Source organism: Mytilus californianus, unplaced genomic scaffold (genome assembly GCF_021869535.1).
Source record: "Mytilus californianus isolate M0D057914Y unplaced genomic scaffold, xbMytCali1.0.p SCAF_9, whole genome shotgun sequence".
NCBI lineage: Eukaryota > Metazoa > Mollusca > Bivalvia > Mytilida > Mytilidae > Mytilus > Mytilus californianus.
In genome coordinates, this window is record NW_026262745.1 from 46,283,031 (window position 1) to 46,309,541 (window position 26,511).

A 26,511-nucleotide genomic window follows, 5' to 3' on the forward strand; every position below is an offset into this window, starting at 1 on the left:
CAAGGGTTCCAAGTGGTAAAGCTGAAGTCAACCCTTTAAAAAAATTTACGGACACCATCATCACAAGTTTCAAAGAGTTAGTTGACCGTTATAGGATACCTGTTTCACAAATGACGATGGATATGTTCCAATTGTCTTAACTTCTAGCCCGTCCTCCTTTCCTTGAATATAAATCACCGAATGAGAGTAATCACCGAATTTGTACTTACATGAGCAACACTATGGGTGCCACATGTGGAGTAGGATTTGCTTATCCTTCGACATAAGAATGACATTTTGTAACTTGGATCTCAGATATATAATTTAGTCCCAGGACGGTTTAATAATGATAATCGGTAATAATAATACTGGAATAAAGATGTATTTCAGTATCTCAGTTTTTCATACCCATTTTGTACAAACTGGCATATGAAAAAAATAGTCCATCACATGATACCAACATCAATATGTAATAATTAGCAAAATAACTTTGACCCTGCTTTCAAAATTATGTGCGGTCTTTTATTTCCCTTGCTTTGACAGTTAACATCCTGTTTGTAGTTTGACTGGTCATGTATATCACTGAAAGATTAAAACACATGATTTAAAAGGCAAAGGCAGAGGTTGTGCATACATAAAACTGATTAAATCACACCCCATTTTGTGCCTGTACCATATGTTGTTCTTTGTTGACGGTGCATTTATTTTTCGGATGATTTTTTATATTTGTGGTATTTTCGTGTTATCTTTCTTTCAAAATTCTCGTGCAACTACCTTGAAAAGAAATAATGTATCAATGATCTATGTGTAAAAAAGATTACTTATCAATAGAAATCATCCAACTTCTTTAATTGCAATGTCCTTCTTACTAGACCATTTTGCAATGTTCTCACCAGTTAATGCAAAACATCAGTAGTTGGACAAACAGTACACTATAGAAACAGCAAAACTTATATCAAAGATAGTTATTTTTTTCCAATATATGACAGAAAATGTTGAAGTGGTCTACGGTACAGAAAACAAGGTCCTTGGATTATTAGGGACATTTAACAATTGTAAAACAAATTTATTTCAACTGAAACCATTAGTACTGAAAGTGGAGTTAAAACACAAACAATTAATCAATGATCCATCAATATTTCAAGTGTAGTTTCATTTCTTTAGCTTTATATACATCTGTTCTGATAAAAACAATAGTTTATATTTGTTGTTTTTATTTGCAGTTAGTGAATGAAGTAAACACCTTATAAATTTTGTGTATATGAAGCACATTTTGTCATTTGTGGGCTTTAATAGCTGACTATGCCATTGTATGCAGTATGGGTTTTGCTCATTGTTGAAGGCTGTACGGTGACCTTTAGTTGTTAACTTTTATGTCATTTGGTCTCTGGTGGAGAGTTGTCTTATTGTCAATCATACCACATCTTCTTATTTTTATACATGTACAATGTATGTTCATACATAAGCCAGAGTACTAAACTTCAGCCTGAGAATTTAAAAAAAATTTACCTAAACATTTGAAAGCCAGGGATGCATAATTAAGCAGATTGTAAGGAGGTATATGATTTAAAAAAGACATAAACAGAATAACTAAATACATCTAAGGTCAACTTTGTCTGAGGGAGATGAAACCGTAGTTTTTTAATTATTTGAAGGGGGAATTTGTTATAAGTGTGTGTTATTAATCATTTAATAAAGGAAACACTGTAATTTTTTTAATATTGTACCTCAATAACTTTAGAAGTATATGAAAAAATGTAACCTTTACAACATCAATGTTAAGTGCAACCCTTCTATTATACATGTATATAAGTATATTAACCAAATGATACACACGAGTGCACACACTGAAATGTCTCGCCTACTATACTGACCACTGATTTTATGTTGATAGTCCTAAATATAAGTTTTACTGCAAGTATCACACTAACATTTATGATCCAAGAAAATGAGGTCAAGGTCAGATAAACCAAGCCGGAACTACATGTACACCTTTAATACAACCATTCCATACACTGAATATAGATGACCTATTGCTTATAGTATAAAAGAAAGAGACCAAACCATAGAAATTCTATATTGACCAATGAACCATGAAAATGAGGTCAAGGTCAGATGAACCCTGCTAGACATACATGTACACCTTAAAATTATTCCATGCATCAAATTTAGTTGACCTATTGCTAATAGTATCTAAGAAACAAAGTTAGCAAGGAAAACTGAACATTGACCAATGAACCATGAAAATGAGGTGCAGGTCAGATGATACCTGCCAGACAGACATATACACCTTACAATCATTCCATACACGAAATATAGTTGACCTATTGCTTAAAGTTTAAGAAAAACAGACCAAAACACAAAAACTTAACATTGAGCAATGAACCATGAAAATAAGGTCACGGTCAAATAAAACCTGCAAGACTGACATGTACATCCCAAAATATTTCCATACACCAAATACAGTTGACCTATTGCATACAGTATTAATAGAACAGACCAAAACAAAAAAACTTAACATTGAGCAATGAACCAGGGCTTCCAAAATTATTTTTAGCCAGCCGGACATTTTATATATTATCCCAATTTTAATCCCTTAAGACTAAATAAACAAAAGGCAATAATGGTAATCAGTTGCCGAGTTGGCCATCCCAATTGACATTAAAAAAAAACGATATTAAACTTTCTTTGATTCAAATTCGAAGTTCTGAGGTAAACTGTTAAATTGGCAGTGCATCATTCGAAGTGTGCAACATCAGCGTACTTATATCTGCCTTTGACACTTTATTTGTGCAAAATAAAGTTGTCAAAAATTTTACTTTCGTTTTTAAATCTAATATCGGATGTTATTGAATGAATAATGAAAATGAGGTCAAGGTCAAATAAAACCTGCCAGACTGACATGTACATCGTAAAATATTTCCATACACCAAATATAGTTGACCTATTGCATACAGTATTAGAAAAACAGACCAAAACACAAAAACTTAACTTTAACCACTGGACCATGAAAATGAGGTCAAGGTCAGATGACATCTGCTAGTTAGACATGTACACCTTACAATCATTACATACACCAAATATAGTAGACCTATTGCTTATAGTATCTGAGATATGGACTTGACCACAAAAACTTAACCTTGTTCACTGATCCATGAAATGAGGTTGAGGTCAAGTGAAAACTGTCTGACAGGCATGAGGACCTTGCAAGGTATGCACATACCAAATATAGTTATCCTATTACTCATAATAAGAGAGAAATTAACATTACAAAAAATCTGAACTTTTTTTTCAAGTAGTCACTGAACCATGAAAAAGAGGTCAAGGACAATGGACATATGACAGACGGAAACTTCATATCATAAGGCATCTATATACAAAGTATGAAGCATCCAGGTCTTCTACCTTCTGAAATATTAAGCTTTTTAGAATTTAATTAACGCCCCTGCCGCCGCCGGATCACTATCCCTATGTCGAGCTTTCTGCGACTGAAGTCGCAGGCTCTACAATAAAATTATCATGAAAACAAAACTGGTCGAAATATACATCAATGAGATCATAGCAAAGTTAATCATTATACAAAACTTAATACACATATAAAATGTAACATAACGATACAATATTTGTACACTAAATCTCCAGTCAATTTTGTTATACCCATCCATCGCTGGTGAGAATGGGCATAAGGCCATTATTCTAGATGGTCCTCTCTGCCCAAACTTTGAAGTTTGAATATCCCTTGGGTATCTTTTGCCTCTCTTTTTGAGTGGGTGTCATTTATTTAACATAAATAATTTAATCTGAAAAATGAGTTATTATTTTTTATTAAATATTTAAAAAAATTATAAAGTTTAACTTGAGTGGACAGGACTTGAAAATCCATCATTCCATCAGAGCTGTAGAGTAGCTTATGTGGGATCTTATCTCCTTTATCAAATTTACAAATGCAAGCATCATCAATATAAGGAAGAAATATATCAAAAAGATGAACTGGCAAAAAATATGCAGAAACAGAATCATATACTTGCCCTCCTCATACTACATGAAGTAGGATATAATAAAACAAGATCTCTTCTATTCTGTCAAATGTAGAATAATACAGATGTTTAAAGAAGATAGCTACATGCTACAGTCAACTAGCAAACATTTTCAACACAAGCAAAACAACAATGAAATCTCAAGTGGCATTATGTCTGTGTTAATTGTCTCATGGCAACCACAACATATCTCCTTATTTTTGAATTTTGGTTGAACAAATCTGATTCAAGAAACGTCTTGGTATTCGATCATTGTTGATCAAGATCTGTTTTTTTAAATAAAGTAAGTTTAAAAAAAATGTGTAGTGTATCATACTATGAGGGGAAGGTTTCCATTGTATAGCAATATGTTAACATAATCATGATAATGACCAGCAAGCAACATAATACATGAATTGGAAACCAAATGGAGTTAAATTCAAACTTTTCAAAACATAATCATCATTACAAAAAACTAAATAACTAAAAACATTCTTGATATGAAAATTTGGAAGACAAATTCTGTGATTATGAATACTGATGGATTCCCCTTTTTCTTCTTCCATTAATTTGCATTCCACCTCTGGTGTATTACTGCAAATGATTACTATACCATGTATACAATCTCATAAAATGATAAGAGGTTAAATTTCTTTGATCACCTTGTACCACCAACAATGACCAAACTGTACTTTTGTAATTGTACACATTACTGCTTCAATTCATTTTATGAATTTTAAAAATATAAAAGAACAACGTTCCAATGTTCCTGGCAGTGCACATATCTTATCTGTTCATTGGCAATACATGTAACTCCAAAAATTTTTTTTTTTTGGTTCCTTAGTATCTTTTAGATAAATATCTTACATGAACTTCATGCATGAGATCACTAACAATGTTATTTTCCATATAATTTCTATTTCAAAGGTGCAGAACTCCAGTAAAAATAGTTGGTTGCCACTTTTCAAAGAGCTTGCTGATGATAGCCTTTGCTATAAATTTCTAAAAATTCCAGAAGAAATGTAGGTGTGAGAGTACTAACATTGCAATGTTCAATACAAATTTCGTTTCAAAGAGACATTTCTTCTGTAAATATTGATCAGAGTCATTTTCGAACTCTCCCAAGACATTGCTGATATAAACCTTTGATATAATTTTCATCGAATTCCTACTAGAAATATAGGTGTGATAGAGGTTAGAATGCAATTTTCTAAATAATTTATATTTCAAAGGAGCATTACTCTTTTGAATTTAGTTGATCTGAGCACTGATTTTCAAACTTGACCGAAATATTGCTGATATAAACCTTTGATATTAATTTCATAAACATCTGGCAAGAATTGTACACTTGGGAGCATTGACAATACAATTTTCTATAGCATATACATTTCCGAAGGACATAACTAGAATAGAAATAGTTGATCAGCGATAAGTTTTGAACCTGTTTCTGACATTGCTGATATAAATATTCTATATAAATTTCATAACAATCCTACATGAATTGTAGGCTTGAGAGCACTTGCAATAAAATTTTCCAAATAATTTATATTTCCAAGGGGCATACCTCCCTTACACATAATTGTTTGGCACTGATTTTCAAACTTAATTGCAAGAATTGTACATGTGAGAGCGCTTACAAGACCAAACGAACAGATGCCTTCTATGGTTATTATTATTCCTCCACACCCCGTTGTGTAGGGAAAAAAAATGCTGGTGCTATATACATTGCAAGAAGAGGTATTTGACATATTTGTTGCCAGTTCAAAAACAAACTTAAACAATTTCACAACAGCACTGCACTATGTTCTAGTTCCTGTTATAGTTTCAAACACACAAAATTTTAGCACTTATACATAGTCACATTAATCTAACATATCAACAATATTGCATTATGCACAACCAGTTTTTGCATCAATCAGTCCTCTTCCATAACATAATCAGTCTTTTCTGGCACCCTTTTACATCCTGTGGTAGAAAATAATTGTTCTTCCTCAGGAAAATACTGTAATTGTTCTGCAATCTCGAACACCTTTTCATCCTCAATATCCCCATAATTAGTGTAATATTTCTTTAGCAGTAAATAGTCTTTAATACACTGACGGATATGCGTCCTCTCTAATGGTAGGAATGGAATATAGGCTGTAATCATGTGGCGTAGTAATACATCACTGTGATAAAAACCACCTGAATGTAAAAAAATACAATTTATAACTTATTTGGCAACAGTTTGAATAATAAGTATACATGCAGTATATTAATTTTGACTGGAAAAATCTTACACTTGGTCCAGAATTGTTTTTTTTTAAGTAAGCTCTTTGGTTAAACTGGATTCATTTATTTCATGGATACCAATTTTTGAAGATTGAGGAAAAACTGTTTATTGGATTTCATTGATTTTTAGGATTTACCAAAGTCAGCATACAATCCTATAGAAAATATGTTCTTCGCTGAAAAGTTAATCTTTGCTGTTCAAGTATAGCCACCCCACCAAAATTGGTATTCCATGAATAATATTGAATCCACAGTATCAAAAAAATTATCAGTGGTTGAAACAATTTGATGTCCAAATCTAAGTCTTCTAGTTTACCAGTACACTAGGAGTTACTGTGACAACACAGTAATGACAGTCTCATAGAGATACAAAAGAGAAGTACCATTACTTACTGATGGTCAAACTTCGTAAATCTATTTTGAATATGCAACCCAAGTGAGGATATCACATAAACTTTTATAGAACCAAGATCAGGTACATCAGCCTGGGACTTCTAGCTAAAGCTATGATAAAATTTTAATACACAACATATCTGATTTTCATGATAATCAAAATTTATTTTCCAGATAATTTATGTCCTTCACACTATCATAGAAGGGTTTAAAAGAACTCTTTTAGAATAAATGGGAAATGTGTCCATGGGACACAGATGATGCCCCTGCTTGCATATAACATTATAAAGGGACATAACTCAAGAACGGTAAAAGTGACGCACCCAAATTCGTACTTGATCTGAGTTTTGTGGTAATAAGCATTGTGTATAAGTGACACCACCCAAATTCAAACTTGATCTGTGTTTTGTGGTAATAATCATTGTGTATCAGTTTCATAACATTTGGTTGAGGTAAACTTAAGTAAGAGAACGGAAACGAAAAATTCAGCAATTTTTCCATTTGTAAACAGTCAGTGGAATTACTGAAATCAATAATTTATAAAATCACTTATTTAAGTAGTAAATTAGAAATTCTGTGGTTTTGTAGTTTTATCAAAATTTTAAACAAACAGGTTTAGATAATATCTTATTATTAGTAAAATTGAAAAAAATGAACCTTTTGTTTCTTTTAAGTAGCAAGGTTTATGCCTTTGATGCAATCATTCACCTGTAAATTCCATATTTGTTGAAAAAGTGCTATAATTAAGGCTTTGCATAATGAACTAATACTTTCTTAACAGATTTTTACCAGCAATAGGAGTATTTTTCCTGTAAAATTCAAGGTTTCATCTTACAGATTATGTAATAAAATTTTACTGTTCGGGATCAAAATTTCACTGTTCAGGGGGGGGGGGGGGGGGAGGGGGTTGAAATTAGTAGGGGTAATCAAAATAATAATACTTAAACAAGTGATTCTCATGTCATTATCCCAGACTCAGTACAAGGTCATCACCTGACATGACCGGTCATCCTATAAACACAGATGTTGGTTCTGATAATTTTAGCAACATAATTAGTCCTTGGATCATTAGTATTGTATATTTAAAGCTACAATAAAATTAAATCACTTAATCTAGTGATTTATTTGTACTACTTAAATAGGTGATTATTAAAGAAAGACAGCTCTTACATCCAACATTTCTGGACAAAATGTTACTTGAATCAGTGATTTAGAAATCATTCTTTTAAGTAATTCCCCTGACTGGTAAAGGGTCATAACTCTAGAACGGTATAAGTGATGCCACCAAAATTCAAACATGATCTGTGTTTTGTGGTAATAAGCATTGTGTATAAGATTCATAACATTTGGTTGAGGCAAACTTAAGTTAGAGAACGGAAACGAAAAATTCAGCAATTTTTCCATTTGTAAAGGGGCATAACTCTAGAAATGTAAAAGTGACACCACCAAAATTCAAACTTGATCTGTGTTTTGTAGTAATGATCCTTGTGTATAAGTTTCATAACATTTGGTTGAGGCAAACTAAAATTAGAGAACAGAAACCAATTTTGGGACGTCCAGACGGACGGACAGACGGACAAGGGTAAAACTTAATGCCCCCTCAGCTACGGCGAGGCACAAAAATGTGCAAAATTGATCAAATTCTTCATTGAAGTTTCCTTTTGGAATTTTTATTTTGTACTGAAAAATATATTAACAAGCAACCAAACCAAAAATTGAATATAATTAGGTTTACAGTAAAATGACTTGGGTGTGTAGGTAAAGGTAATTTCTTTGGTAAGGTTGCTTGCTAGCTGAACCATGAAATCATTATTAGTTAAGGTACCACCTTCCTTTGGGCGGCGTCAATTATTATAGTTAAGTAGAGAATCAATCAAAAGTATGGACAGTGCATACACATTATGAAACCAGTTTAGAAATATGTTTTCATTCAAATTTAAAATATAGTGTCAAGCATGTTGAAGGTGTGGTTGATTTTTCAATTTCATGATTTTAATCAAAACAATAGAATACCATTTTTACATCAGCATGTTAAGAGGAACATCTCAAAGATTTGACCCAACTTAGTTTATTTTTACACCTTCTGTAGTACTCCCCCATGAAAATACACATCAAAACCAAAGATAATTATATCCTTATTATATACATGATATATATATAAACATATATAACAAGTGAATCTGTGAGTTACTGCTCACTAATGATACCCACGCCCCGCTAAAAGTATAAGGTAAACAGGAAGTTGTTGAGTGATGAATCTGAAAACGCATCAAATGGTATAGCTGACTCATATAAACCCCGAAACCAAATTTCAGAAATCCTTGTAATGTAGTTCCTGAGAAAGATGCGACGAAAAATATTCATGGGACAGACGGACAGATGGACTGATGGATGGACGGATGGACAGACAGAGGTAAAACAGTATACCCCCTTTTTTAAAGCGGGGGTTCAATAAGGTTATGAAAAGTTTTTTTTAAATCCATTAAATCATGATGTTATAAAGAATTACACATGTAAACAATCTAGTTATAAATGAACAGAAGTAATTGATTGAAATGGAACTGACAAATCAAACACACCTTTAAACCTGAAAACATATTTTGAACTATTTTGTAAAACTGGTTTCACAATATTTATATATTGTTCCTACTTTTGATTGGTTCCGTGCTTAACTATTGACTTCGCCAAATAGAAGGTGATACCTTTAATAATAATGATTTATGGTTCACCTAGCAAGCAAGCTAGCCAAAGATATTACCTTTACCTACACACTCAAGTCATTTTGCTGTAAATAATATATAGATTTCACACTACATCATGACATTGTGTGTTGCACATATGTACAGGAAGTAACATGCATTGAGGTGAAAGTATTCAGCTCCATGGTGAAGGTCTCCTTGTAACTTTCAGAAAAGAAACAGTAATAAAAGCACTGTTCCTTTGCTTTTGGTTCTTTCATATACATTTTCCATCATATAACTTCCTTTAAAATATTACCCATAATGCATATTATGTTAATATTAATGCAGACCTGTTGTTGATCTTGGCCTTGCCCAGCCTTTTGATGTAATCATGTGACTATGACATGTAAGATTAGAATAGCAATGTCAAGATCAACAACAGGTCTGCATCAAATATTACTGTGGATTGTCTAATTTATGTCACTGGTGAGTCTTTTGTAGACGAAACACGAGTCTGGCCTACAAAATTTTGGTCTTGGCATCTTTCGTTCTGAACATGCATGAAATATTTGCCACTGGACATTAAGCAACCAACAATCAATCAATCAATCTTGGCATGTATGATGAATTATTACTATTTACTACATCTTTTTTGTTGGCGTTTTTGCTAGATCAATTTGTATGTTTGTTTGAATTTTTCAGTCAGGGTGTTGTACATCTGTGATGTAATTTACAGAGTTTTGACTGCTGGATCCCAATTGTTGTCACATTAACCTATTATGTCTTTTTGGGTTGCTTATCCAATTTTTTCCCAAAAGTGGGAGGTTTAGGTAGCTATAAATCCAGGTTAAACCCACCATTTTCTTCAGAAAATGCCAGTACCAAGTCAGGAATATGACAGTTGTATTTCATTTGATGTAATCATGGGACTATGACATGTAATATAAGAATAGCAAGGTCAAGATCAACAACAGGTCTGCATTAAATATTACTGTGGATTGTCTAATTTATGTCACTGGTGAGTCTTTTGTAGTCGAAATGCGCGTCTGACTACAAAATTTTGGTCTTGGCACCCATGATGAATTATTACTATTTACTACATCTTTTTTGTTGGCATTTTTGCTAGATCAATTTGTATGTTTGTTTGACTTTTTCAGTTAGTGTGTTGTACGTCTGTGATGTAAGTTTACAGAATTTTGAATGCTGGATCCCAATTATTGTCACATTAACCTATTATATCTGTTTGGGTTGCTTACCCAATTTTATCCCAAAAGTGGGAGGTTTAGCCAGCTATATGACTTCCCCTTTTTGAATTTGCCTTGGAGATCAGTATTTTTGTTATACCTTTTTTCATAATTATTCAATTTATCAATTATTATTGATTTTTTGGGTAAATCTGAACTACAAATTAAAATCAAGTGCAATTTTTTTCATATGGTTGTATGCAGACTTTGGTAGGATCATAAAATAAAATGTAAACCAAAATAAAATTGGTACCCATGAAAATAAATGAATCCAAAGTAACATATCAGTAATATTACATGTATTATCTGACCATACATTTACAGAGTAAGAGAACTTGCCTAGAAAAAGTCACATTAAATGATTGTTTCAACCTTCACATTGAAGAAGCGTTCTTCCCAGGGTTGTTTTTTAGCATCTGTTAAGCTTTTTTACTTGAATGTGATGCTATAATTTCTAGAAACGAAATGGTATTTCAAAATTCTGGATGCTACAATGTATATGAAATTTGTAGGGAGAACAATGATTGAAATGGCCACTATTTCAGAATCAAGCATTATGCATATCTAAAAGAGTTCTGTTTAGACAGATTTTAATATATTTATTCTTAATTAATGACTTACTTGTTTTTGTATTAACAGCTGAGGTGGTCACTAATTTTTCCATATCTTTAAGTTCTATTGTCTCTCTTTTTTTGTCTTCATGCCAGAAATTTAATGTTTGCTGTAGTATCTCTGTTCCAGCTGTGTTACTATAGAAAAATTAAAAATTGTCTAATTTCCAAGATGTACGATATGTTAAACAAATCATGTAATAACAATCAGTAACATGAACTTTTTACTTTAACAACAACAAACATTTACTACATCAGTTGTTTATGATTTTAGATCATTGTCTTTATTCTTAAGGCTTTTAATGTCATTTAGTAAATAGGTCATACCCCAAAGTGCCACATATTTTCATGTTCCTTTTGGTCATATAGCTCTTCATGTGGTTAAGAACTTATAAATTCTTGGCTTTCAAATATTTGGAGATTTTCTGATGAAGGTAAAAAAGGCTTTGTACCTATCAAATTTAGTGTTATTTTCATTTTTTCTTCAAGGTGAAAATCTGGGTTCATCAGTTTGTTGTGGTGAGCATCTGGGTTCATTGCCAATTTTCAGAGACTTATGTTGATCAATCATAACATGCATAAAAAGTAAAATAACAAAAATACCAAGGAAAATTCAAAACGTAAAGTTGGCCTTATCAAATGACAAAATCAAAAGCTCAAACACATCAAACGAATGGAAAACAACTGTCATATTCCTGACTTGGTACAGGCATTTACCTGAGTGTATGTATCTGAAAACTAGAGGCTCCAAGGAGCCTGTGTCGCTCACCTGATATTTTTGTTTACAATTGATGCATGAACTAATGCAACCATTATACTTTTGCTTTAGTTTCAGAGATATAAGCCAAAAACTGCATTTTACCCCTATGTTCTATTTTTAGTCATGTGGGCCATGTTGGTTGGCAGGCTGGGTCATCGGACCCATTTTTAAAACTCGATACCCTAATGATGATTGTGGCCAAGTTTGGTTTATTTGTCTATGTAGTTTCCGAGGAGAAGATTTTTGTAAAAGATTACAAAAATTTACGAAAAAATTGTTAAAAATTGATTTTAAAGAGCAATAACTCCTTAAGGGGTCAATTGACAATTTTGGTCATGTTTGAATCATTTGTGAATCTTACTTAGCTGAACATTATTGCTGCTTACAGTTTATCTCTATCTATAATAATATTCAAGATAATAACCAAAAACTGCAAAATTTTCTTAAAATTACCAATTCAGGGGCAGCAACCCCACAACGGGTTTTCTGATTCGTCTGAAAATTTGAGGGTAGATAGATCTTAACATGCTGAACAATTTTACACAAACAAATTTGCCTATAAATGCTTTAGTTTCAGAGATATAAGCCAAAAACTGCATTTTACCCCTATGTTCTATTTTTAGCCATGGTGGCCATGTTAGTTGGCAGGCGGGGTCATCAAACACATTTTTTAAACCAGATACCCTAATGATGATTGTGGCCAAGTTTGATTGAATTTGTCTTTGTAGTTTCAGAGGAAAAGATTTTTGTAAAAGATTACAAAAATTTATGAAAAATTGTTAAAAATTGACTGTAAAGGGCAATAACTCCTTAAGGGGTCAATTGACAATTTTGGTCATGTTGACTCATTTGTAGATCTTACTTAGCTGGACATTATTGCTGCTAACTAACAGTTTATCTCTATCTATAATAATATTCAAGATAATAACCAAAAACTGCAAAATTTCCTTAAAATTACCAATTCAGGGGCAGCAACCCCACAACAGGTTTTCTGATTCGTCTGCAAATTTCAGGGTAGATAGATCTTAACATGCTGAACAATTTTACATGTAACAGATTTGCTCTAAATGCTTTAGTTTCAGAGATATAAGCCAAAAACTGCATTTTACCCCTATGTTCTATTTTTAACCATGGCAGCCATGTTAGTTGGCAGGCTAAGTCATCAAACTCATTTTTTAAACTAGATACCCTAATGATGATTGTGGCCAAGTTTGGTTGAATTTGTCTGTAGTTTCAGAGGAAAAGATTTTTGTATAAGATTACTAAAAGGTACGAAAAATTGTTAAAAATTTACTATAAAGGGCAATAACTCCTTAAGGGGTCAATTGACCATTCTGGTCATAATGACTTATTTGTAGATCTTACTTTGCTTAACATAATTGCTGCATACAGTTTATCTCTATCTATAATAATGTTCAAGATAATAACCAAAATCTGCAAAATTTCCTTAAAATTACCAAATCAGGGCCAGCAACCCAACACATGTTGTTTGATTTGTCTGAAAATTTCAGGGCAGGTAGATCTTGACCTGATGAACAATTTTATCCATGTCAGATTTGCACTTAATGCTTTGGTTTCAGAGATAATAGCCAAAATCTATATTTTACCCCTATGTTCTATTTTTAGCCATGGCGGCAACTTGGTTGGCGGGCTGGGTCATCTGACTCATTTTTAAAACTAGATACCCCAATGATGATTGTGGCCAAGTTTGGTTAAATTTGGCCCACTACAGGAGAAGATTTTTGTAAAAGTTAACGACGACGGACGACGGACACCAAGTGATGAGAAAAGCCCACTTGGTCCTTTGGGCCAGGTGAGCTAAAAATAAATTTCTGTGTAGTGTGAACTGTTGTTTGTCTTTTGTTGGCCATGATGTTGTCAGTTTACTGTTTGACTAAAAGATTTTTCATTGCCCCCATGTGATTTTCTAGCATCACTTTTTATCAACATTTTTTACACATAGGTAGTTCAGAATAGTTTCAAGCTATCCAAATAGAGGATAGTTCATTAAACAATTCAATGTGTATTTCAAAATCAAATAATAGAAACTTGATAAATTCCCTGAGTGCTTATAGAATTGTAAATGTATCAGTCTTCTATTCTTATCTCTTTTACCTATTCAAGTTAATATTCATGTCTCCCATATGTTTCATATGAAAAATAAAGTAATCTTTTCAAAGCCCAATTTATATATATATATATTTTTTTTAAATGCTTGTACCTTAAAAACAATCACAAGGACCTATCTTTATCTTTTTCATACTTTGATATATTATGCTTAACTACTGATGAAAACTTCAGCACTCAACTTCTTTAATATGTTAATACAATTAATAAATATTGTTAAATGTTTTCATCTCAAATTTTGTTGCAATTGCTATATGAAATTAATGTCTTGATGAGCTCTAATTTTTTTTGTTTAGTATCATATCAAAGCTGTGATAAAGAGAGTAGTATATGAAATCATATTTAAAAAAGTCACTTACAATGCAAAATAGACAACAACATTGCATTGATTGTTTTCCTGGGAAAAGATGCAAAAGACAATATTTATTAATTGTATTAACATATTCATATATTAAAGAAGTTGAGTGCTGAATTTAGTGAATTACAGCTTTGATATGATACTAAACAAACAAAAATAGAGCTCATCAAGACATTAATTTCATATAACAATTGCAACAAAATTTGAGATGAAAACATTTAAATATTTGATTGGTGAAGATAAGACTTGTTTTTTTAGGTCAAAACTGCAAGTGTTTCCTTAAATACTATTAGCATGATTAGAGAAAATGCAGATAATTAATTTCATCCCAAAATATGTGACATGATGTGTGGAGGGCTGATTCTGGTAACTAGAGGTCACTTCAAGTAAAATGTTGGCAACTGATATTTAAAACATTTAATCTAACATAAAGAGACGAAATTTCACACTACCTGTCTCACCTCAGTTTAACAAAATAAAACACAGAATAAACATTGCTTGTTTATTCTGTGTTTAATTTTGTTAAACATGTTTAACTGAGGTGAGCACTCAGTCTGGTATTTTCACCAATCAAAAATGAATATTGGGAGAAAAGTGTCAAAGTCTCTTTCATTTACTATCAAATTTGCTGATTCTCAATATATGGAGAGCAAAATGGAAAAAAAAAAATCATTGGAGCTGATGAAAATATTTATGGTGAAAAAATATTTTTTTGAACAAAAATTTATTCAGACATAATCCAAAGAATAAATTGATTTTACTTCAAACTGATACTTTTGGTATTTCTCTATATACCTGGGGTGATGAAAATATTATAACATTATTTCAAATGACAGTGAAATATAAATCATTTTGTCAAGTAAAGTTTAATCGCCTGTAAATTTTTTGCATACTTGTATGTATTTTTTCTGAATCAAAGTATCATACAGTCTCAAACCTGACTTTAAAAGCTAAATTTAAAAAAGTGTTATTTCACCAAAACAACATGAACAAAGACCATGTAAAAAAAAACAACTTGTTTTTTTTTTACTTGAGTATTAAAAGTGGCTATAAACAAGGTCAGTCAGTAAATCAATCATATACCCTTCATCTGACCACTAACACTAGGTTGTACAAACCAGAGTACCTTCAGCAGAATAATTTCAATCTTACTTAAATAAGATTGGAGTTGAACAAACCATGTCCATGATGTCATTATCATGCAGGTTTTCAAAATTATCTATGTGGACCTGCAATCTGATTGAAAAACAGATCATGTGCATATGCTTTGCTTACAATGATCTGATAATTCCCTGTTCTACTTTCTGTTTTAAATACCTTTAAGAATCCTCTGGTTTTATTTATCTTGGTGGTGCACACCTGATAAAATTTGAAGGCTGAAATTTCATTAGCTGATGTAATTATTACCAGAACAGAAAGTAGGGTGTTGTCAGATCTGTGTAAGCAAAGGATCTGTATTTTAAATCAGATGATCTGTTTTTGTCCACATTCTTGTCCTTTATTCTTGGGTGGATAGCCATCTCATTTGGAAACATACCACATCTCCTTATCTTTTTTAATATCAAAAAAATAAAATGCTCCGCTGGGCGCAGCTTGATACGACTCTAGAGGTCGAACCCTGAACGGTTGGGGCAAGTATGGACACAACATTCAAGCTTGATACAGCTCTGAATTTGGATTAAGATTAAATATTTGACACAGCATAGGTTTCTGACACAGAATGAATGTGGTCAAAGAACTGAATTTTTTTTAATTTACCTATTATGGTCCAATATCCAAAATCTAAATACATACACGGTTAGATTCAGCACATCAAAGAACCCCAAGAATTCAATTTTTGTTAAAATCAAACTAAGTTTAATTTTGGACCCTTTGGACCTTAATGTAGACGAATTTGAAAACGGGACCAAAAATTAAGAATCTAAATATATGGTTAGATTCAGCATATCAAAGAACCCCATTATTTTAATTTTTGATGAAATCAATCCATATCATTATTATTTGCTTTTATATATAAATCAAAAATAACCAACTTAAAATGGAAAATTCTAAAGAAAAAAAAAAAGGAAAAAAAGGAAAAAAAAATCCCCCCCCCCAAATGTTTTGAACCCCTTATGATTTATCACCCCATACTCAATCCCAGCCTTCCCTTTTTGGTATGGTACCTTGCAGTACAAATTCAGAGAGATCTATACACTTGAACACAAGTTATTGTCTGTAAACTAAATAAATGCTTATTTTTGGCCCCTTATTCCTTAATGTTTTGGGCAATTACCCCCAAACTCAATTCCAGCTTTCCCTTTGTGATATGGAACCTTGTAGTACAATTTCAGAAAGATGCATATACTTACACACATGTTATTGTCATGAAACTAGAAAAATGCTTGTTTTTTGCCCTTTTTTGGCCCCTAATTCCTAAAATTTGGAGGCAATTACCCCAAAATCAATCCCAGCATTCCCTTTGTGATATGGAACCTTGTGGTACAATGTCAGAGAGATCCATAAACTAACACACAAGTTATTGTCTGGAAGTTACAAAAATTCTTATTTTTGGCCCCTAATTCCTTAACTGTTGGTACCATAACCCCCAAAATCAATCCCAACATTCCCTTTGTGGTATTAAACCTTATGGTAAAATTTCATAGAGATCCATTCACTTAAACTCAAGTTATTGTCCGGAAACTAAATGCGTCTTCGGACGACGACTTGATAGCATTATACGACGCAAAAAAATGTTTGCGGTCGTATAAAAATTAAACTACTATCATAAGGATATAAGATTTAATCCTGATTCTCAGCTTAAAAATGTATTGTCAAACTAAAGAGAGAAAACAATTATTCGCAATAGTTTGTTAAAAAATTGTTGAAAAAATAATCTGCTTTCTGCAATATAAATGTCATGACACACATGCATGAAAAAAAATAATAGCATCCCCCTTTCATAAACTAAGTTGAAACAATAAACTAGTTGATACAATAAACTATTTACAAAGTGTCAGACTTGTATTTTTCATACACCGTAACAATTCATTTGTGCCTTGCTTGATGCAGTTACAGCAATATTTTCATTGTAACTGGATAATGGTTTCTAAAGTTTATATCTAGATTAATTAGTGAGTTTAATTTCACATTATAAATGAGCCGTAGGGCGTATTAAAACGTGAAAGCATAAAAAAAAATATCCACTTTAGTGTGATTGGTAATATAGGATGCAAATTTTTGCAGAAAATGATATATTTTGGCGGCATATAAGTCAGATAATGCATATTTTAAGGTTTTTCTTGTAGTATAACGCATCACAGGGTGTCAGGATTGCCAAAAGAAAAAAACTAACTACGGTCGATCTTTCATTTGACCAATCCTGACATCACTCGGTGTGCTATATGACAAGAAAAATCTCAAAAATATGCATTATCTATAATCATGATAATTTCAAACCCTCACCTTAAGAAAATGAAGATAGCTTTTCGATAGTTTATACCACTAAGATAATCATAATAATCCAAGTATGGTTTTACAGTATCAATCAGACCTGGTGGCATCTTATCTATCTCATCAAATATAAACATAGATCTCTCACAGTTCTTTACACTTGTCTCTATAAGCTCTCTCAGTTTGTCCTAAAAAACAGTTAAATTTCAATTTTAATTGTAAAAATACTTATATGTTGTAATACATTATGTTTTATCCTGATAAACATTGAACAAAGGGCTAAACAACATGATATATATTTCAGAAAGTAAACTATGTCCACATTGAAAAGTTTTAGAAGTGTATGTCAAAAGGGACTTTGAATGTCAATCATTACATGTATGATGCTTGACACACAAAAGAACTGGATAAATTAATAATACTTATCAAACATTTTAAGAGATATGCCAGGAATTTCAAAGAATATAAAAATGAGAAGATGTGGTATGATTGCAAATGAGACAACCCTTCACAAGAGACCAAATGACACAGAAATTAACAACTATAGGTCACGATATGGCCTTCAACAATGAGCAAAGCCCACACAGCATAGTCAGCTATTAAAGGCTCCAAAATGACAAATGTAAAACAATTCAAACGAGAAAACTAACAGCCTATTTTATGTACAAAATAATGAACAAAAAACAAATATGTTTCACAGAAACAAATGACAACCACTGAATTACAGGCTCCTGACTGGGGATAGGCACATACAGAGTGTGGCGGGGTTAAACTCGTTTGAGCACTCTTTAAAACAACTTTTAAACCAATTTAAAATATATGTCATATATTCTCAGGGAGAGATGGAATGATAATATATATATATCTACAAAATACAAACATGACAAATCTAAGTTCATATACAAAAATGACAAAAAAGTACATGTACCTTTACCAAATCTATAGATGAATACAAAAGACCTTTCAATACATCCTGGTTGAAAAATGGTTAGTCAAATTCAACTCATTTTAATATGTTCTCCTGCACCCCATCCCCCTTTAAAAATCCAACCCAATGCATGACACAATTTCTGAAACCATCATCGGGTATGCCAGAGACCATAAACACTACATTTGGTGTTTACCTTATAAAGAGGAACCATATCAGCATGTGGAAATTCTTTAGTTGAAGCAATCATATGTACAAATCCACTCTTCATTCCTTCCTTGTATAAATGATTAACGATAATTTTGCTGACATAATTCTTGCCTGTACCTGTTCCTCCATGGAATGACAAAGCCAAAGCCTTGGAAGGCTCATTGTTTGATAAATGGGCTTTGATATGACGCACAACAGCTTTTATAACCAGATGTTGTCCATATACTTGATCTTTAAGACTTGAAGACAGTTCTGAAAGAAAAAAATAATTTTCAAATTATAATTTGTCACAAAAACATTCGCTACACATACACAAAATTCGAAGCCTGATATCTATGATAAGTTTATTATTAGCAAAAGTTCCACATTTCAGGAATTAAAACATATAGCAATGTTTAGGCTCACCTGGTGAAAACTTGCCAGTCTGTTAATGAGGCCCTTTAAATGCACATACTAGTTTTTTTTTCTTCTAAATATCACTATTAAATCATCTCCTATAGCTGTATAATTTTTTAGATAATAGTAAAAAAAATATGTTTAACTTAGATGTGTTTTGTGTACTGTTGTTAGCATGTGTTAGTCTTTTGTTATTTTTTTTTCCATGGCAAATGTCAGTTTACTTTCAACTTATGAGTTTGAATGTCCCTTTGGTATCTTTCGCCTCCAGCTCTCAAAAACATCTTAACATTGGAAGTTGAAGGATTCAGAGCTGCTTTGAACATGTTGAAACAAAACTCACCATAACCATCATGTAGAAAGTTTTATTTGCATATCCAGATGTGAGATGTTGTCGGGTTGCCCCAAACTGCACAAAGTTTTCATGCTAATCCAATCACATTCAAAAGTGAATAAAAAGATGTCAGCAGATTTTGATCTGTTGCTAGAGACTGATAAACAGGTTGGAGGAGATCCCCATGAATGAGTGTTATACCCTAAAACAGGTATCAATTTTCAGGGATAAAATTATGTTCTTTGGATTTTAAGCACAATGTTTAGTAACTTGCTGTTATGGTGCAAACATTCAGGTACATGTAAATGACAATATTTTCCACAAAGACACCATGACTCCAATTTACAAATGATTTATCTGGATATAAGTTAATAGCCTTTATAAAGTAGGAATTTTGGAAGCCCTTATCTTTGTGTTCAGTTCTCAATTGAACAATGGCAGAGTTCTCAAAATTTTTATTTTCCCTGGTGGTCCTTGGAAGAAAATCTGCTGGTCCTCACTGTTACTTCTATTGCAAAATACCAAAATTTTGTCAGTCCTTCTCAATTTATGGTGGTCAAAACCTTTGGACCGCCACTTTTCAAGAACTCTGCAATGGTCTGAACCCTCTTACTGCCAAAATTGTTTCCTGCTTTGTTGAGCTAAAATCATCCTGATGATTAATATTTGTGACGTTGCAAAACGTGTGCCCCTCAATAGAACAACGCTTTCCCACTGTCTATTTTCCTGTTTTAATTAATCAGTAATTAGGAAAAGCAATGTAATATATTAAAATTCATTTATCATGTTTATAAAGATAATTGCTCCAAGATTGTCATAAACAATGTTTTAAAACCACATTATTTTTATGATTTTAGAATACAACTTTTTAAACCAGAAACACAGTTTTTTATATTTTACAATGTTTTATATCTTAAAAATTGAAGATAAAATACACATTACTAATTATTTTATAAGCGCTTTAGTTATAGCTTTGTCAAGTAAAATGAATAATTGATTCTACACCCCTTCTCCCCCACCCAATTAACATATATTAGAATATATCTATTCTTCTTACTGGATCATGTGGATTACATTTTGTACATTTTGGTAACTTATTAAATCTTGTCATAATTTACCAAATCAAAATCTTAAAATTATCATATATTCATAATCATGATAATATTAAACTAAACAATGGCACTCCATAAAAACTAATAAAAACAAGCATTATGTGAGTACTACCTGGCAATACATAGTCCCCTACCGTTTAAAAATTCATTGTACTGGAACAAAACGCTAACTTGATCTATAACTTGTCATGGTGTAAACTATATAACAAATATCAAGTCAATATCTTCAAGCATGACGACAAAAAATGTGGAAAACTGATTATTTTAGTGAATTTTCTAAGTTCAAGGACCATAACTCTGCACAAAATCGTCAGACCGGAACAAAATTCGAACTTGATCTGTAACTTGTCATGATAAAACTATACACACACCAAATATCAAATCAACATCTTCATTGAAGCACGAAAAGAAAAAAAGTGTGGAAAACTGAATTGCCGGACTGACGGATGGACAGACAGACAGACAGACAGACAGACGAAGTGCAAACCTAAAGTACCCTTCGACTTCGTCGGTAGGGGACTAATAACTAAATAAAACTCTGAATGGCTGATTCTATCACATACTTCATGTTGTAAGGTAATACATGTCAGTGTAAGGTTAAATTTTACACTGAAAGCTTGTTTAGGCATGTTAGGTAGGGGAGGACAGAATTTTAAAATATATATTATTATCAATATTATCAATATTCATTTTGTCTTTATCTTAATCATGTTAATAATGATGTCTAATTTTGTTATTTTGTTGACTTTTGCATGAAAATAACAAATCATATTCAAATTAGTAAATAAGTTAAATTAGGTGGTTTTTTTGTACTACATGTACTAACACGCTTTTAATCCTGTATTGTTTGTTGACATGCGTTTTAAATATACAAAAAAAAAGTAGTTTACTTCAATTCTTTCAAAATCGACCTCTTTGCACAGTGTTTTGACATCTTCAGTACCCAACTATAGGTTACAAGAGCGCAATTATTCGTAATACATTTTCCATAGGGTACCAGTGGTGTTCCGTATTTTATTTCTCGAAGACTACACAAACTAGGAAAAAAAAGGTAGCAGTTCCCGTTACTAGAAATGCCAGTGTTGCATAACAACCAAAAAAAAATATATATGGTCATGTGGCAAAAATTGAGTTAAAATGCAGTTGAAAAACATCGTCTATTTTTTTCGCTTAATGGAAAAGGCTGATTTTTAATGGCTCCGAAACGCAGAAATGGAAAATATTTTCTATACTTTGCAAAATGTGAATTTGATTTTCTGGATTTTCTAAACCTAATTGGATAAGCTTTCGATTAAATTAATTGCTCCTTTGGCTTGGTTGGCAGCAAGAGGGTTAAAAGGGAAACTGTTGCCACTGATATGAATCTATAAAAAGGGATATTACCTAATAGCTGAGACTACTATAACACACTGAAGCTTCTTCGTTCTGATTTACATGTACTTGCGGTTGATGCTTCTTTTGGAGTTTTTGTAGTTTTTGCAGTCTTTGCAGCAGGGACGTATAGTCATCCTCAGATTCAAAATCTGATGCAGTATATTCACCACGTAAAAGATCAAGATTGAGATCACTATCATCCCAAGATAAAAAATCAATTTTACTGGACATTGTGAATTGAAAAATGAAAATGCCAGCGATATGGGAACATATATATAATTTGTAGGGCTTATGTTTGCTTTATGTATCCATTGCAGTTATAACCTCTTTGCTGATCTGTTACGTAAGGAAATTACTCATTTACCTTTAATGAAATTTTTTCTCTCTTCTGTGATCGCCGCTTATTACATTGTTTGCAAAAACTTGACCTAATTATCAGACGAAAATTTTAAAAAAGTGGGTGGGGGGGGTTGAAACTTGTTTGAAAAAAAAAATTTACGTTGGATAATCTGAATTAGGGTCTGGATGGGGGTTCTTTATTTCCTATAATTTCTATGCCATTTTTCTCTATTCTTTAAATCTTAATAACTTATTATTTTCTCTTCTCTATTCTTTATTTGTCGGTCCATTTTTCTCCATTCTATACCTTTTTTGCCCCTATTTCTCCATTCTATAAAACCCCATCCACACCCCTCCTGAATCCTACCACAAGTGCACCGACGATATTTGACAAGGTTTACTACAATAAACATGTATATTGGGCACTCAGCAGTGCAATACCTTACAAGTATAGAATAAAAGTTTACTGCAACAAACGGAGCCTCGTGTACCTTGGGCACCCAGCTGTGAAACAAAATTCATCTCCCATGCTTTTGAGACTACCTGTCTTTACAGGTAAAATATTTGTATATAAGATACAATTAACGGACGTGTAGCAAAACAATGTAACTGTAAGATTGATAAGATTAATCACATTCACATTTTCAAGAGTGGCCGCATAATAACAAACTATTAACAAATTATTAATGATTAAAAACAAAAATTTAAATATGAATAGAGATAACTGCATTTGAAAGATAAAAACTATATTCTTTTTAAAGAAAAATAATAATATCCGATACTGTTATAGTATTCTCAGTGATAGGTGATATATGTCGTCTGCTACGGTCGAATACGAAACTACGTTAAAATAACGTAGCTAACTACCGGAGACTCAGATAATCCGATAAATCTATAGTGACCAATCTCTGTGTTATAGTAGTCTCAGCTAATAGTAATATAGTATTTATAAGGATCTTCCAAAACCTGATAAATGATAAATTTCACTCGTATGTGATTTGATGCCTTTTGTCATTCTTTTTATTTTTACCTGTAGCATTCAAGTTAATCCATCTTTTTGTACAGCATTCTTGAAACTGACATTTTATTGCTCTAAAGCTCGCAATAAAAACAGCTGAAACTCCTGCGGCAACTGTAGCGACACCAGAAATAGGTTCTAAAGCGTGACAAGTTGTGAGGAAAATGAAAATATAAGTTAAGGCATGCAGCTGCTTAACTTTCATATTGATTCCTCCAGGAATAATCTGGCATATTATGATTAAATAAAAAATATATTTAAGATGACGAGCTTTTCGAAAATGAAACCGGAAATGTCAAAATGGTGTGAAAAGTTACATCTTCCCGGATTGTCCCGAATATCCGTATTACACTTACTATCTAACTGAGCCGCTGGTCACGTCAAGCTTTACAAATTCAATATGATGACAAGGTTGAGAATTTTAGATTAGATGTATTTGGTAAGGTTGTTGAGTATAGCATATTATGTATCTCATGAAAAATGAAGTATTCCTTAAGGATGCAATGAAAACCACAGTCATAATGCCGCACTATGATCAGATATTTGACAAATCTTTTATTACTCAAAAATTAAGTACTTTATTATATGTCAAAACCCAGTTAAGAAGAAAGGCTCTAAATAAAAAACAAAACCAAAGGTATAGTCTGAAAACAACAACGAGTCCTATGGTAATTGAAATCAAACACAAATAAAGTAATTAACCACACAAATATTTATGAATAACCTAATTAGGGTATCACTGAAAACCGCTAGTTAAGAAATTGATTCATACAAGGGTTCAGGACTTCAAAACTGACGACATGATCCAGTTTAAGCCAAGCATACACATGTGCAAGTCCCCAATTTGTACAAGCCGCTTAAATACTCATGCCATATCCATCTTCAAAGACCCAAATGTTGCAGGACAATATCATTCCGGCCCGGCCAATATTTTATTGACCAAATACAGTATTTTGTTAGTGTGTGTAAATCAAATCAGTATACAAGCTGATTCATAAATAATCAGATACGAATTTGTAATTCATTAAAGGGGTATATTATAGCTACGAGATATACATTTTTTTTGGTTCAATCATTAATGAAAGTGATATAGTGAAATTCTAATTTGCTTTTAGCAGCCAATTTAGTTCAATTTTGTCAAAATAAGATAAATAACATTGCTGATGAATTATTCACTTGCAAGTGAATAATTTGACCTCTTTGAATCCGTATTCATGTGACCTTAAATTTGACCCCTTAGCTGGAGATGGGTTACGCATGTATTCAGCTATTAAAAGGAAAAGAATGTCAACACTGAAAGTGAAACAAGGATGAATCATCTGGTTGACTGATTTGTTCCACAAAAAAAAAAATCTAAAACAGGTAAAACAATGATCAACATACTTTTTAACCTACAATATAAAATCAAACAGACCTAGAACAATCATTTTGGTATTCAGTTTCACTTTATATGATGCTTGTATTGGTGTACTGATTTTTTTGGTTTTGTCGAAAATTTAATATACCTGTTGCACCTTAAATTCCTATTTGTGTGATTACCCGGACGCATTCTATTATCAGAGGGGTAGACATGATTCAGAGATGAGGGACTATAGATTTTAAAGTGCTATTTTCCTAGTTACTTATCATATTTCTATGGTACTTGGCTAAATACTGAAATATTATAAAATTGATAAAAAAAAATTGAGAATGGAAATGGGGAATGTGTCATAGAGACAACAACCCGACCAAACAGCAGAAAACAGCCGAAGGCCACCAATGGGTCTCCAACACAGCGAGAATTAATTTCCGCACCCGGAGGCGTGGTTCAGCCTGCCCCTAAACATAAATGTGTACTAGTTCAGTGATAATGGACGTCATACTAAATTCCAAAACATATAAATGAACTAAAATTAAAAATCATACAAGACTAACAAAGGCAAGAGGCTCCTGACTTGGGAGACTTGATATTCATATTTCACTTTGCTTTGTAAAATTATTCATATATGAACGACAATTTAGACCTAAAGATGTAATATTATTATCCAATTTTACGCGGGAAATCTTCCATCAAACAGCTGAAAGAGTTTTCCTATCTGACATCTTAAAAATGACTGCAGCAGTTTTCACTGTTTCGTAAGGTTTGTACAGATAATGTCAGGCCGTTTGGGGTTTATCCATGGATAATTTGCAGTCAGATAGTCACGTTGCAGAATCTTCGTTTCACGATTGAAAACTAAAACACAGTGCAGCATGTTACTTCAACCAAACTATATAACTTTGGCAACGAAATTGATTTACTACAGTATTCTTCCATTAAATTTTGTCATATCGAATTAGGTTGGGGCCAAGTGGGTGATGTTATATATTATACGACGAACACATTTGCAAGAGGTATAACATATCTGTTTAAACATTACATTTAAAGAAAATTGATAGTGGCCTTCGGCTGTTGTCTGCTCTTTGGTCGGGTTGTTGTCTCTTTGACATATTCCCCATTTCCATTCTCAATTTTATAGAACGGGTTTTCGAACAAATGGCAATTTAAAGTTAAATTATTCAACATTTTTTGTAATGCTTTATCTCCCAAAGTGTTAAAGGTACTTATATATTGTTTATATTTATACGCTGATGCGCATTTAATATTATAAAGTTGCTTGCAAAATGTCATAAAAATCCACGATATCGTAGATTACGTACATCTTACCTTAAGCTTGGTGGAAATAGCAAGAAATAAAGAGGTCGAAATAATATAACTAATTCAATGCATACGTTTCAAAAGAATATCAATTCTACGATCTCTACAAGTGACATTTTCGCGTTGGTAAAAAGATGTACATGTACTAACATTAATTTCTGAAACACATAATTAAAAGAAAAACATGTTTTTTATGCATAACACTTAGAAAGCTAATTTAAATGAATATTAGCTTGAACGATTGAAATTTG

General features: G+C 32.3%; 1 protein-coding gene across 2 annotated transcripts in view; it reads right to left on the bottom strand.

Annotated features, from left to right (window-relative positions):
• Positions 1-23,878, bottom strand: part of LOC127714332 (torsin-1A-like) — a 237,850-nt gene extending 213,972 nt beyond the window's left edge. The window contains exons 1-5 of one of the 2 annotated variants that reach the window (XM_052220394.1): positions 23,596-23,878; positions 18,997-19,262; positions 17,885-18,060; positions 11,206-11,333; positions 1,031-6,179 (exon numbers count right to left, since the gene is read on the bottom strand). In XM_052220394.1, coding sequence (XP_052076354.1) covers positions 5,911-6,179; positions 11,206-11,333; positions 17,885-18,060; positions 18,997-19,262; positions 23,596-23,788 — 1,032 coding nt within the window. In that variant the 5' untranslated portion in view covers positions 23,789-23,878 and the 3' untranslated portion in view covers positions 1,031-5,910. Of the gene's footprint in view, positions 1-1,030; positions 6,180-11,205; positions 11,334-17,884; positions 18,061-18,996; positions 19,263-23,595 lie in introns of those variants that run through there. The other variant, XM_052220395.1, reaches the window with a different exon arrangement.
• Between the last annotated feature and the right edge of the window lie 2,633 nt (positions 23,879-26,511).